General features: G+C 47.9%; 1 protein-coding gene across 1 annotated transcript; it reads left to right on the top strand.

The window, feature by feature from the left end:
* Positions 1-10023: 10023 nt before the first annotated feature.
* On the top strand, positions 10024-12050 carry JUN (Jun proto-oncogene, AP-1 transcription factor subunit). The gene has a single exon (XM_021542268.3). It carries the CDS (start codon positions 10428-10430, stop codon positions 11370-11372), a length of 945 nt encoding a protein of 314 aa, XP_021397943.1. The 5' UTR covers positions 10024-10427; the 3' UTR covers positions 11373-12050.
* Positions 12051-15623: the final 3573 nt, after the last annotated feature.

The raw sequence follows: 15623 nt of genomic DNA on the forward strand, positions 1-15623 counted from the left end.
TTGGGCGAACACTGCCATATATATTTTTGTTTGTTTGGCTGCCTGGTGGGCCACCTGAAAACCACCAGCACTGCGAGAAGCAAGCAGCTGTGTTTTATTCAGAACTCCCTTTTCGGAAGCCCTGCTGCCATTACCATTTCCCAAAAAGGTGAATTGCTCTATCAGCACCCCTATCGAACTCCGGAGCTGCGCTGCCGGGACGTGCAGCAGCTCAGCCGGGCCGGGCTGTTGCAATCCTGGCGCAATCCTCAGCAAAAGAAAATAAAAAAAAAAGCAGAACCTTAACACCGGCATGCTGCTCCCACGCCCTCCAGCCTTCCCATCAGCTCCGTGACACCCTGCAAGGCACTGGAATTATTTACACAGCACCACCCCCGAGGCGGGCTGCGATGCTGACGAGGCTTAGGAAGCCGGGGTAAAGGTGCAGTGAGCATCAAGTGAGGATGCAAGAAATGCTCTGGGAACTCTCCAGCCGCAGCACAATTCCCTTTTAGCCGGGGTAAAGGTGCACTGAGCATCAAGTGAGGATGCAAGAAATGCTCTGGGAACTCTCCAGCCGCAGCACAATTCCCTTTTAGCCGGGGTAAAGGTGCAGTGAGCATCAAGTGAGGATGGAAGAAATGCTCTGGGACTCTCCAGCCGCAGCACAATTCCCTTTTAGCCGGGACAAAGCAGGGAAGCTCCTGCCTTGCACAGGGAGCAGTGGCTGCGCTCGCACGCTGCTTCCGCGAGGGTTTGAATGCGGGAAAGGCGGTGACACCCTGGAAAGAGGCAAACTCCTCTCTGGGCAGCCATTCCGGTTTTTGCCGGGCTGGATGGAGCGGGATGTGTTTCCCAAGGCCGGGCCAGCCCAGGGAGGGACAGCGTGGGAGCCGGAAGGAGGCAGGACGGGCTCGGTGTCAGCCGGCGTCATCCCCGGCTCTGCCTCCTCGGCTGTCCTTAAAAAGCAGTGCGAGGTGGCACAAGGTGGGAAACAGGCTGTCCTTAAAAGGCATGGTGATGTGGAGAGCAGTGTACATCACACAGGTGGGGAAACGCTTTCCTTAAAAAGTATTGTGATGTGGAGAGCAGTGTACATCACACAGGTGGGAAATAGGCTTTCCTTAAAAAGTATTGTGATGTGGAGAGCAGTGTACAGCACACAGGTGGGGAAACGCTTTCCTTAAAAGGCATGGTGATGTGGAGAGCAGTGTACAGCACACAGGTGGGGAAAGGCTTTCCTTAAAAAGTATTGTGATGTGGAGAGCAGTGTACAGCACATAGGTGGGGAAACGCTTTCCTTAAAAAGTATTGTGATGTGGAGAACAGTGTACATCACACAGGTGAGAAACAGGCTGGTCCTTAAAAAGTTTTGTGATGTGGAGAGCAGTGTACATCACACAGGTGAGAAACAGGCTGGTCCTTAAAAAGTATTGTGATGTGGAGAGCAGTGTACAGCACACAGATGGGAAACAGGCTGTCCTTAAAAAGTTTTGTGATGTGGAGAGCAGTGTACAGCACACAGGTGGGGAAACAGGCAGGGAAGCTCAGGGACAGATTCTGCAGGTGGAAGTGACCATAGGTGGCCACAGCTTCACCTCCCTGCTCCTGCCACTGTAGCATCCATCCTCTTCCCTGAGTGGGGAACAGAGCAGAATTCCCGTGTTTCACGTGGTCTTCTTGCCAAAAGACTGAGCAACTGGGTGGATTCTTTAGTAAACCACCGGTGGGAAGTTGGAGAGGTGCCTCAGCCCCTCTGGTGGCTGTGCCACAGCATTCCCCACTCTGAGAAGCTGCCGTGTGATAATTGCCCCTACATGATCAACTCCAAATCGCTGTCACAGCCCCTCGAAGCAGAGACACTGAATGTAAAGAAAACAACTCCCACAAAAAGCAAGCCCTTAGCAACTAGGAGATATTTGGTCAAAGAGTTCAAAATAACCCCACAAAAAGCAAGCCTTTAGCAACCGGGAGATATTTGGTCAAAAAGGTCAAAGAGTGACCAGAGAGTTAAACTGGCATAAATCTAAGTGCCAGTATATGCTCCACACAGTCCTGGGTCAGGTTCAAAATGCATTACAAGGCTCATGAACCAATAAAAATGCCATTGATTGATATCCTAAAAGCAAATGGGGGCAGTAACGAATATTTTATACCAACAAGTTAATACTAGATCTTCCAGATGAAAATCCATTGCTTCTCTGTACCTACTCCTTACTGCATTTTAAAAAATAAAAATAGTTCATACCACTTGTCCAGCATTTATTCCCCTCAGATCTGCCTGCTTAACTAGGACTTCAGTCTCATTATGCTCATTTTACAAGGAGGAAAATCAAGAAACAAAGATGCTAAAGGTAATTAAGGGTCAGGCAAAAGCAGGGAAGAGTACAATTCCCATTTGAGTTGACTCTCTTCTCCTGTTTTTCCTCATTAAGTATACAGAAAATAAAATCACTTTTCATTAAACTCACAAGATTATATATATGAACAATTTTTTTTTGGCCAAACTTTTAAAGTTTCCTTAGTTGTCTTGAAGGGAAATATATTCCACACCAGTACTGCTTAAGGGTTAGGTGAAAACTCTGCTGACCAATAATATAAATGTGAAATATTCCCCTGTTCTTATTAATATTTATGTAATAATCCAGGGCTGAAATTTGCTATCATTGAACTGACCTCAGATCTCTGACATAAATGCCTATTTGAAGCACCTGGCAATGGGCTGGGAGCATCCACACCCAGAAGTGCCTTGTCTGGGCTTGCAGCTCTGCCAGCCACACACCTTTTCCTACACGGGCTGCAGGAACTGGGAAACATCAGCACAAAACGTGCTTATGTAGAGCAAGGCTACGTTGTGCCATTAACTCTTACAACACACGTGCTTCACCTCCCTCACATGACTTACCTGAACCCACAGCCCTCTCCTCACTCAACTGAAACCTCTGGAAATCTGTGCTGCAGGTGGTACCCAGCTCTCCAAATACCACACAGCACTTCTGGAATGGCTTTCTAGTTGTTTCCTATTAAAGGAAAAAAAAAAAAAGTAAAATTTTAACCAATCTGAATTTCAATTCGCAGCCATCACAGCCTTTAGGCCTTTGCTTTAACACTGTCCTTTTATTCTGAAAATTCTCCTTGATCTTATGAACTTGCTTTTAACATATTCAAATGTTATGGCTTTTTATATGTTTCATATGTTCTCAACAGACTGTAAACAGTCCTGTGAGCTGAGCAACCCATCTGCCAAAGGCACTGCCAGCTGCTCATGGGCTTCTTGTAGCACACATGGCAACAGTGCTCCTGAGCCCATTGTAAAAACACAAGATCTCAAATCGTGACCCTTATGATTCTGGGCTAAATTTCCCATCTCTTCTTCCTTCTGAAACAAGGGAACATAGAGAGTGCCAGCACTACTGCTGCATATAATTTTTACCACAGAACAGCAATTTTGAGAGGTTGAGCATCCTGGTTCTTCTCCTGTGGAAGTCCTGAGGGTCTGCTGTGGGCGAGGCCGGGACATTCCCAGCCGTGAGGGGACAGGGCTGCCCAGACAGGGAGGAGCAGCTGTGTCACTGTGTGACAGCTCAGCTGGGATCAGAGATCTGCTTGTTGTTTATTAATCAGGTGGGACGGAGGAAGAGAAGCAGTTCAGCAGCACCTTCTCCAAAAGAGAAGCCTTGAACTCTGCCTGTGCTTCCAGGCACTGTCCTCCCAGGCCATGCCCTTTCCTCCCTACGTTGCCTTCCTTGGCTCTTTGGCAACCCTCATGCTCCCACACCATGACTCCAACACAAATGACTGTCACCCACAGAGAATGTTTCCATTTGAATTACGTGAGCAGGCCCTCTGTAAACTTCCCCACAGGCTCCACCACACTAATCCCTGGGAAGGAGCAACCTGCAGGACTGACTTTCACTGTTGAATGCTTTCTCTGTTTGCTGCTGCTCCTGTCAGAGCCATTACCCCAGCTCAGACAGGTGTCCTTACATCTGTCACCAGCAGCCACTGCTGACATTCAGGACAGGAACTCGCTGTCTGTGTCCCAGCCCGAGCCCACAGCACAGAGCAGGAAAGCTCTGGTTGCTCCCTGGAAATCCCTGAGCTGCTTTTCACTGGGCAGCTCTGCTCTCACGCAGACTCGCTTCCTCCCCTTCTCCTGTTGCAAGTACTGCTTTATCCCAGGTTGCCAGGAGCCTACTGTGCCAGCAGCTGCTAAAACAGAGCAAGGTGTCAACTTTGGCAGGATGCCAGATTGTTTATTAATTAAAAATCTAAGCAGTCTGTATCTGTCCTGACACCCTAATCAAAACTGAGCTGTTTTACCCAGGGATCCGAATGGTTAAATCCAGTTATTCTGAGGCTTTCAGTCACAACCAGCAACTACAAATAAATCCATTTTGTTGACACTGCTGTCTGTTTATTGAAATACCCAAAGACCACAAAGCTAGCTCCAGTTCTCCACGGCGAAACCCCACCTCAGTAATGTGGGAACATATGCACACTTCCAGCAGGATCTTCCCCCTTGAACACATTAAATACCTTTTCAAAGGCGTTCACCTGCCTCCCCAGCACTCAGCATCAATATGCTTCTATTTGTATGGTGCATTTTTCCTGCTGCCAGCTCCCAATGCCAAGCAGAGCCGTCTGCTTCCCATATGCCACCCGTCCTCCAGTGCCTCCTCTCCTGCTTACCTTCCCCCTCTGGGCTCCCACTGTGGATCAACTGCTACTCTGCCAGCCTCCTTGGTGTGTAGAGGATTTTTCCCACTGCAAGCTCCCCGGTATGGGAACTCTGCCCAACTCTCTATTTCCCAGAGCACCAGCTAAGCTGTGGTATAGAAATAATGAGCACAGAGACATTATTGGTGTGACATTTAGATTTGTAACATCCCAAACATCCTTCTAGAGGAAGGTGTCCCTGCCCAGGGCAAGGGGGTTGGGACAAGATGATCTTTAAGTTCCTTTCCAACCCCAGCCATTGCAGGATTCTAAAATGCACAGGAAGAAAGGCCCCAGGGTTCCTTTCAAACTCATCTCTAGACAATGTGGCTAACTTCTACTTGCTCAGGGTTTTGATCAAAAATTTAAAAAATACATACAAGTGTTTGAATAAAAAAAATATAAAGTTCATTACTTATTTGAAAATATATTTCTGAACACTTGCAGTGAGCACTGAAATCCTCTACAGCACAATAGTGAGAAATTTAGTGTAACTAGAGTGAGGAGGTCATCCCATCCACTTTAGAGACAATCATATCACATCTTTCATTCAGATGTTGCTGCACATCAAAATCCAGGGTTTGCATTGCTCAGGCAGCATTCCTAGGAAAATGGAAGATGTTTTTAGTGGTTCCTCCCTCACTTCTGCAGCCTTTCTGTGTGTTTACAGCACTGCTGTCCTGCCCCAGAGGTAACCCAACAGGTCTTGCAAAGCCTCCTAACTTTGCCCCACCTCCATCATTCACAATCTTGTCTCTGTAACCTACTCATTTTCCCCTATTCCACAAACTATTAGTTTCAAAGAAATTCAGAGATTAATTAAAATGATTGGTGGGATGAGTAGGTGAGGGGGACAGGCTAAAGGGCTTGACAAGAAGGAAGATGAAAAGGACTGAGTGCGTACGGCTTGGTTATGCGATGACTAATGGAGGGTGGAGGAGATGGACACGATATTCATTTACAAGTGCCTGTGGTTCTGAAGAGCATTTTTCATGTGCAAAATGAACACTCACTCAACACTGGCTGGGCTTTTTTAGAGTTTTGATTCCAGAGTCCTCCACATCAAGCTGCGAGTCCCACTCTTCCCCCAGCCTTATCCATTCCCACCTTTCCCCTGTGTCCCCAGGTGTATTGATTTGTTTTTATTTCAGCCACAGTTCCTGGATCTCCACCTGGCCACAGGAGTCCTGCTGGGAGCAAAGAGCAGGAGGAGAGGCCACGGAAGCTGGGGGTGGATGAGGTGGCAGCTGTGCCACGCCTGTGCTGTGCTGCAGACTTGGACCCACTTGAACCGAGGACGCAAACACGCCCCGAGGAACCGGCGAGGGACTGGGACCAGCAGAACCCGGGAATGATTATTTTACTTCCACTTGGCCTAAGGAAACTCTATTCCTTGTACCCTCTCACTCCCACCTTCTTTTACTGTGCCTTGATGGAGTAAATAAGAGAAAAATACTTGTGCTTTCTGACTCTTCAAACTCTTGTCTCCCCCAGTTGGAGAAAACTGGTCTATAGTAACTCCTTAAGCAAGTGTGCAAAAATCCAGGATTTCCCAGTTTTATTCACTTTAAGATGTGAAGAAGGATATCACATTTAGAAAGTGTGAAGTCCTGTTTTTTAAAAAAAAGAAGACAAAAAATCTACATAATAATTTTCTATACAATAAAGGTGTTATGGAAACTTCTCTGAGGAGAAGAAAAAGCAAAATAGTCTGACATGTCTAAAGAAAAATATATATTGAAATATTTAATATACATGTAATAAAACTATATGGGAAAAAGTATTTTTTTTTTCTGTGACCACTCTTTCCAATGTAAAAAAAAATCAGAAACTGACATTTATCCTTTTTTCTTTCCTTTTTTTTTTTTCCCAAATAATTTTGAAGTAAGTCAAAATCATTTGAGATGCAGGAGTGAAACAAACCAGCAAACCCATTTATTCCTGGACACCAAATATAATTTAGATGGATGTGGTGTGTGCAACAAATTTTAATTTGTCCCTGAAAAGCCATTTAATTATTCAGATTATCTGATTGCCTCACTCAAGCTTCTATTGATTGATTAGAGAAGTTTATAAATCAAAATGTGCATTACTGTTGCTCAACGCATCGGCCTCTCAGAAATACAGGGCAGGGATTGGCAATTCCTAGCCACAAGTTAGTTTATTGAGCCATGTAAATGGCTCTGGTTTGTACCTGGGTCAGGAAGCATTCCCTCATCCTACTAAAGGAATATTTTCTTAAGGATGTCAGGAAAGGGGGAATAAAAGCCTGGAATTAATAGGTGTTTAATAAATCAGAGCATAGCCACCAGCTCCTTGGCTAATGGCCATGAAGGATCACTATCCATGGGTCCTGCTTTTGGATCTGCTCCACTCTGAGTGTGTCAGCGCCGATTTTGGGACTGAAATCTCAGCCAAACCCTCCCAAAGGTCCCCAGCTAGGCAGGAAATCCCCTGGGAGCAGCCAGGAGCTCTTGTCTTTGATTTCAGTGCTCTGCTGCTCCGCAGAACCTTCACAAGCACTTTGCTCTCTGTGGCAGGGAACAACCTGCAGTGAGCAGCAGTGACGGGAATGGGTGTCCCCAGAGCCACAGGGCCCCAGCTCCCAAACTGGAATGTCTGCTCCCCAACCCCGCCTCTGCAAGAGGAAGGAAGTACAGAGCTGAAATGGGTGGAGGGGAAAAAAAAAAGTTAAATTAAATTAATCCCTCCCGCCTGATCCAGCCCTTACTGAAGTTAATCAAAACCTTGCAGATCAGTGAGCTCCAAAGGCAGTTTTACAGGTTATACAAATCTGTAATAAATAGAGTGGTTTAAGCTATGCTGACCATGTTCCTCATAGTTTGAATTTTGCTTTCTAGGACAGAAGAAACATGCAGCAGAAAACTCCAAAAGATAAAACAAAACAACACAACCAACTAATACATAAAGGTAATCAGAATAAATTTTAATAGTATTTGTCTATACAGCAAATTAATTGTGTGGCTTCCTATGCACCAGATACCCCCATTTTTAGCTTCATTTGGAAATATTTAAAATCATTTATTTCAAAATAAAAAACTCCACACAGAAAACGACCTCGAATTCAAGTCTTACATTTCTTCAGATTTTCTTCCTTGCCCTTTATAAACATGAAAACTGCGGGGTGACACTGAAATAATTTATGGGCTATCCCCGGGGGCTGTAACACTTCAAGGACGGCCACACGAGATCCCCATCTCTGACAGGGGCCAGGAGTGGGTCCCTAGGGAGCCACCCCAAGCCAGGGATGCCCCCCGGGCACAAGTCATTTGCAGCCCTAGGATTTCCAGAGCCAGTGTAGATGCTCCGTGATTCACAGACCTTAAGTGATTTCTCTTCCGTGAATTCATCCATCACGTTAAAATCCCTCCGTCCACCCTTGCCAGGGAGTTCCAGCGCTGAACCGCAGTTCTTTGGTTTGTTCCGAACCTGCCAGTTTCATTTGATGTCCCTTGGCTCTGAGGCCAGAAGAGTCAGCCACAGGTCTCTATTTATCTTGTATGTAAACATTAAAAGGAATTAATTTGAGTGCTCACTGCATTAATGAAATCCTGAGATTTTCTTATGCATGCGCAGTAACTTAGTGCTGTTTGGCTGAACAGTTTACCCAGCTGAAGTTTTGAGTTACCTGCAGCCCAGAGAGATGCTAACTCTGTGAAGGCTGTACAGACACCAGCAGCACACAGTGAGCCCCCTCATCCAGTCCAAAACGTTTTTTTTTTATTTTGTGCTACAGACTGTTAACACACTGCATGCATTATTTCCATCATTCCCGTTAACACCAGTGCTTGCCATGTGGCCAAAGTCAGGTGGGAACAACGCAGAAGGAAAAATCCCCAACAACTTCCAAGAGGGAAGCTGGACCTTCACTTTTCTTTCATAGATGCTGATGTTTCTGTTTGCTTCGCTGCTCCTTTCTATACGGTAACTGGTAATTATGTCATTACATCCAGGAAAAAAATAGAACTGGGGAATTTGAAAGGGTGTTTTCAAAATGAACCTAAGTTTGTTAGCTTCACATGTCGTGTGAAGGGGTTCAAGCTAACAGATCAAGTTCTGCACTGACAAAAAGCTGAACAGCAGCAAGCCAACAGCTTCGAGTTGGAAGCACGAGGAGCACTTGTTGCACTGCTGGCAATCAAACCCACCAGGACAGCCCTGCAGTCCCTGTGCCACCCCGTCCTGTCACCGCCTGTCCTCAAATACCTGCTGCACTTTACTCCAGCGGTGGCAGCAATCCCAAATCCCCAGCACGCCGAGAGAAGGGGGTGTGCGGGGCAAGGAAAGGCAAGCGCATCCCTGCGATCAGCGCTCTGCCCGCACGGAGCAGCGCAGCGAGGCACAGCTCCCATCTGTTGCTGCGAGGGGAACACGCCAGCGGGGACTTTTCTCCTCCACCGCCATCCTCCGGCTCCAGCCCTTATTCTCCCTCCCGCCCAACCTGCAATTCCACAGCAATACTGGGACACTGTCTAAAATTAGGCCGTCGCTGTCCCCTCCCCTTGGAGGACGAGTTCAGAGAAACCCATCCGTAACCCGGCTTTTTCCTGTCGGGTTTTACTTCCCCTCCGTGTTCTCCCGGCTATTCCCGAGGCCGGGAATCCGCTCTCTGTGGAGGCAGAGCCGTGCCCGGGGGCGGGTGCGGGCGGAGGTGCGGGGGCGAAGGCGAACCCCCAGCGAAACCCCGCGGGGCCGGGCGGGCCAGCGGGGACTCCCCGGGCGGCGCGGGGGCAGAGCCCCGGGGCCCGGGCGGGCGGCGCGGGGGAGCCCCGGGGCCCGGGCGGGCAGAGCCCCGGGGGCCGGGCGGGCAGGGCCCCGGGGGCCGGGCGGGCCGGGCCGGGCGGGCGGCGCGGGGGAGCCGCCGGTGCCGCCCGCGGCGCTGCCTGGAAGCGGCGGGGGCGGCGGGACGGGGAAACCACGTGGGGCTCCCCGGGAGCGCCGCCACCTGAAGGGCCGAACCGGCGGCGGGGGGAGGGAAGCGCCGCACGGGCCGGAACGCGGCGCAGGCAGCGCAAACAAACAAACAAACAGGCAGATAAACAAACAGACAGACAAACGGACGGACGGACGGGGCTCGGCGCACCGGCGGCGGCCGGCCCGCGGTAACCGGATCGTTCAAAAACAAAAAGACGTCAGCCCACACTGCCCCGCGCGCGCGCCCCCCCCGCCATTACGTCATCCCACAAGGCCCCGCGCGCTCAAGAAGCTTCTGAAGTGGGGGGGGCGGGGGGTGGCCATGGCGACCGCGCGCCGGGCCCTGGCCCCGCCCCCCCTCGGGGACGGGGCGGCGGCAGCCAATGGGGAGCGCGCGGGGTGACATCATGCGCTATTTTTAGCGGGCCCGCGGCCGCTGATAAGTGAAGGGCTGCACGGCGGGAGCGGGCGCAGAGCGCGGGGTGGCGGGAGCGAGCGAGTGAACGAGCGAGCGCGGCCGCCGGGACGGTGGAGCGGGAATAGCGCGGAGCCGGGCAGGGAAAGTACTTGTGGCGGCGGAGCGGCGTCCCGGCACCACCGGCGAGAGGAGGAGGAGGGAGGCGAGGCGCCCCGCCAGGCCGGGCGGGCTCTCAGCGCGGCAGCGGCAGCAGCGATCCAGTAAGGCTCCGCGTTTCTCCTTCCTCGGCTCCGCGTTCCCCTTCCCCGGGAGGGTCGGGGTGCCCGCGGGGAGCTGAGCGGCGGCCGGGCAGCTTCCCTTCCCCGGACTGTGTTCTATGAGTGCAAAGATGGAGCCTACTTTCTACGAGGATGCGCTGAGCGCCGGCTTCGCGCCGCCGGAGAGCGGCGGGTACGGATACAATAACGCCAAGGTGCTGAAGCAGAACATGACGCTGAACCTGTCCGACCCCTCCAGCAACCTGAAGCCGCACCTGAGGAACAAGAACGCCGACATCCTCACCTCGCCCGACGTGGGGCTCCTCAAACTGGCCTCGCCCGAGCTGGAGCGGCTCATCATCCAGTCCAGCAATGGGCTGATCACCACCACGCCGACCCCGACGCAGTTCCTGTGCCCCAAGAATGTCACCGACGAGCAGGAGGGGTTCGCCGAGGGTTTCGTGAGAGCTTTGGCGGAGCTGCACAACCAGAACACGCTGCCCAGCGTCACCTCGGCCGCCCAGCCCGTCAGCAGCGGGATGGCACCTGTGTCCTCCATGGCCGGCAGCACCAGCTTCAACACCAGTTTGCACAGCGAGCCCCCGGTGTACGCCAACCTCAGCAACTTCAACCCCAACGCGCTCAGCTCCGCGCCCAGCTACAACGCCAACAGCATGGGATACGCGCCCCAGCATCACATAAACCCGCAGATGCCCGTGCAGCATCCCCGGCTCCAGGCTCTGAAAGAGGAGCCGCAGACTGTACCTGAAATGCCGGGGGAAACTCCTCCCCTGTCCCCCATTGACATGGAGTCACAGGAGAGAATCAAAGCCGAGAGAAAGCGCATGAGGAACAGAATCGCGGCGTCCAAATGCCGGAAAAGGAAGTTGGAAAGGATTGCCCGGTTGGAAGAAAAAGTGAAAACTTTGAAAGCCCAGAACTCAGAGCTGGCATCCACTGCCAACATGCTCAGAGAACAGGTTGCACAGCTTAAGCAGAAGGTCATGAACCACGTCAACAGCGGGTGCCAGCTCATGCTCACACAGCAGTTGCAGACGTTTTGAAGAGACTCTTCGGCGAGAACTGTGTGTTGTGGTACAACTAAAAGAGGAAAAATCCAAAGTGGCAGAGGCATAAAGCTAATGGCAAAGAGCTGAGGGGCTGTCCTGCCTGTGCTCCGCAAAGCGCATGTGTGGAAAGACTGGCAAAGCCTTGGGCTGGAGCCGGGAGCGCAGCGGGCAGCGCTGCTCCGGGAAGTGCTGCTCCTGCTCGGATGAGATGTCAGATCTTCGTTTAACATTGACCAAGACCTGCATGGACCTAACATTCGATGATCATTCAGTATTAAAGGTTAAACTGCAATAGAAACTGTAGATTGCTTTATGTAGTATTCCTTAAGAAAAAAAAAAAAAAGTGGGAGGGAGGTTTGTGGGAGGCTGATAAACAAAAAAAAAAAAAAGAACTGTTCTGCCTGCCTTCAAGTAAATTGTGTATGTACATATCTTTTTTTATTTTATTTTATGAAAGTTGATTAATGTCAATAAACTACTTCATGACTTTGTAAGTTATTTTTATGTTGTTTATTTGGGCACTGCCCAGTATTGTTTGTAAATAAGAGGCTTTTTTTTAGCACTCTGAGTTTACCATTTGTAATAAAGTATAATTTTTTAATGTTTCTGTTTCTGGAAAAAAATTCTAGAAGGTTCTATTATATTTAAGAAAAATAAAATAATTAAAATGTATTTTCCCCTCACACTTTTTTTTTTTTATTTTTGGCTAGTACCTTAGTTGGGAAAATGCCCTTTGGGCTGCAGTCTGAAGGGTAGGGATTATGCTGAACTTACTCTGTAACTCCAGACATGTCCTGGAGAAGGTGTGAGGAGGGGAGGGAGAAGCCAGACCGTCCTCATTAAACTCCTACAACCTCTGGGGCTGTCCTGAAGTTGGATTCCCCAGCTGCAGCCTGCCTGCCTCGTTCTTGGGGCCCAGTTTAGACATCTGACTTCAGGCAGGGTTGTGGAGGGATGGAAAGGCAGGGAACAAAATTGTTCCATAACTGGAGCAACTGGCTACTTGATCTGACATGTTTTTTATTAAATTAATGCCCTCAAGAAGATAAGGCAGGTGGCTGTATTAAGAGAACTACGCTGTAGGCTTCAAAAATAAAAATATTCACCTTTATCCCTGTGTTTTCTCAGGTAGGAGGTGATTCTTGTCTGTTAATATTTATGACAATGCTGCTGTCAACAGTAAAATAAGTTTATAACGCTTCCCCTTTCTCTAAATCCTTTCCCTTTTGGATATTACTCTGGGTTCTAACCTTGGCAATAGAAAAGCTGGGAAAACAACCTAGTGGGAAATGAAGATAGCAACTTGTTGAAAAAGCAACTCCTGTTGCTTGTTTCTAGCGATTTGCTGAAAACAGCAACTTCTCAGGCACTTCCCAGGTATTTTTTACAAAACAATCCTGATTTTTAGTGCAATGACAATATACAGGTATCTCTCAGAAACATGCTACTTTATTCAGGTGGTGGGAAACAGCTTTATTACCAGGATTTTAAACACTGCACCAAATTAATTTTGTTTAATAAATCTATTTGAAGGAGACCAGATGTTTTCCTGTTTGCTGTTTGGAGCCAAACAGCTAAGAAAAAATAGATGCTATCAAAAGACTGCCAGAAAATATTAGAAAATCATTATTCTCAAGCAGACAGTTTTTTAAAAAAAAATCTTTTTTTTCCTTAAATTGGAATATGCTTAATTTTAATTGAAGTGACAACATTGGTTAAGGTCACTTCAGAAAATGACTAGATAGTTATATATATATTTATATTTTTACATTTTTACTGTTATCAAAATTATACTGTGAAACTTGCAACTACTGTGGGTCAATTCCTTACAGGAAGCAGAGAAGTATCTTCCTTTAACTTTTCCCCCCATTCTATCACACATTTTACCACACAAGGGGTTGTTTTAATGTTTTAAAAATGCTCATTTGGTAGTGTCCTTCCACATCCCAAGCACGTGTCAAGGTAGGCACCGTTTGGAGGGTGTTTGCTGCTGTCAGAGGAATAGAACTGTAACAACACCAACCAAACAAAGGGTTACTAGGAGGATTCCCAAGTTTGCCAAGAGTACATTTTGCTGATGTCAGCAACCCGGAAGGTAAGTTGATTTTGACCATATGTAGGAATAGACAGCAGAGGGATAATACACAGCACTGCTGGGTGTGGTTTTACAGGGATTTAGCAAGTGCCAACTAGCAAAATAAGCAGGGCAAGGAGATTAATTACCTGCAAAGGTGCATGTTTAACTCTCAGCAGTGCTGGGTTATGGAAGAGACGTTACTAGCAAGCATTTTGCTTAATCACTTAATTACGTAAAAAATAAATACATTACATAAAATACTATGTTAATTAAACCCAGCTGAGTGACAGTCTGCTCCACCCTAGCCCCATGTGCACACACAGGCATTCAGAAGTGCAGTTGTGTGCTCTCTCCCAGGGTGACATTCTGTGGCGTGGGTGAGAGCTCCTGAGCCATGGCACTGCTGGCTCAGGGGGCACCACGGGTTGGGCTGTTCTTGCCATGCCAATATTTCACTGGTGTCCACTCACAAGGTGGGTGTAGTGCCAGGGAGCTTCACAAGGAGATGAGGAGCACTTCAAGATGAATTTTTCATTGGTCCCTCATCACATTTGAGGATTAGGCCTAAAAGAGGGCAAAGTAAGTTTATATTCTTTCCTCCTCCATCTGTTTTGTAAACAGTGCGGTGGGCCGGCAGCCTGTTGCTATCTGGTCCACCTCAGCCTAGATTAAAATTCAGCACTCTCAAGTTTATTTCTTAGTAGATCACTGTGTGATCAATACACACAAGAGTAATGAAAGACCTGTGAGACCTGTGTGCACTTATATGTGGTGAAATGTAAAGTTTTAACACTTACTTAACTGCCAAGACTAAAATTGCCTAATGCACTATGGGCCTTACTGCTACAAGGAATAGTCAGTCTTCTCTGAGATTCAGAGAGAAACTCTTTTTGTTGCCCCAGCTGTATTCACAAGGGAATATTTTGCAAATAACAGCATTGTGAACATGTATTTTGTTTGGCTGTGAGTGTTGTCAACGGATTCAGGAAGTGAAGTCAGAAAAAGGCAGGGTTTCAAACAGGGCAGGCTACACAGAAATGCCTGGGCAAAGAGCCTCTAATCAGAACAACATGTTTGGGACACAGGAATATTAATTAGAATTTAGGTCTCTATTGGAACCAATAGAAGCCTCACACTTCTATCCCATGAACAGAAGTGAGCTACAAAGAGGGGTTTGACCATCATTATTCACTGAATAATCTAAAATCCAAAGTACATTTCATGATAGGAAGACAAGTAACAATTTGACTTATTCTCCAGTTGGACAGAGTTAGAGTTACTTTCAACCTCAGAACACAGTGGAAGTTTGTACAGACCCCTGTGTATCTGTAGGTCTAAAAAATACCAACCTCAAGCAGAGGATTTTAAATAGCCTGAGGCAGCACATACCCATTTATCAATGAAGTCTAAGGACCAGAGATTCCTTAGCTATCTCTATTTTATAGGGAGCTGTCTGGAAATCCAGACAATATCCCTCCAATCTGTGTGAAAAATGGCTGACAGTTCTGTCCCATGCCGAAGTCTAAGAAATCCATTACAATAATTACTTTCTTGAAAGCAGCTCAGGCTGGAACAAGCTCAGGCACTGCTGGAGAGCACCATGGCGTGGGCTGTGCCATGTCCAGGAGAAGCACAAGCCAGAATTGAAAAAAATCCACTTATCTTTAAAATCAAGCCTAGCACTTTCTCTGTTCTCCACCTCTTCTTCCCTCCCCTTATTCCCAAGACTCCTGTGTAACAACATGGAGCTACCCACATCAAGAACTAAAACCAGTTCAGGCAAAGTTGGTTGTGTAGAAAATAAAAGTTGCAAACACCATGAGTGAACACAAAATATTGCTAACAGGCAGATGGAGAGCAAGGAAGTATTTGAAATTGCCATATACACAAACCCATTATGAAACAGAAGACACCTTAGGAACATCTGGCACCAGCTGAGGGACGGGGGAAGAAAAGGAAGGTGGTATTAGACTTACAAGTAAAGAATGGAAAAATTCAAAATGCAAATGGTTTGCTTTTTGGGAAGGTAGTTCTCCCAGAGAAGTGCTTGTTCCTTGGAATTACATGCACTGCCAACACCACAGCCTGCACCCAAAGGCTGGTGGCTATCCTAATTCTCCACAGATCCATTATTGTTGACATGAACAGGATAATGTATCCTCTGAGCA

Source organism: Lonchura striata, chromosome 8, assembly GCF_050655825.1.
Source record: "Lonchura striata isolate lonStrDom1 chromosome 8, ASM5065582v1, whole genome shotgun sequence".
Taxonomy (NCBI): Eukaryota; Metazoa; Chordata; class Aves; order Passeriformes; family Estrildidae; genus Lonchura; species Lonchura striata.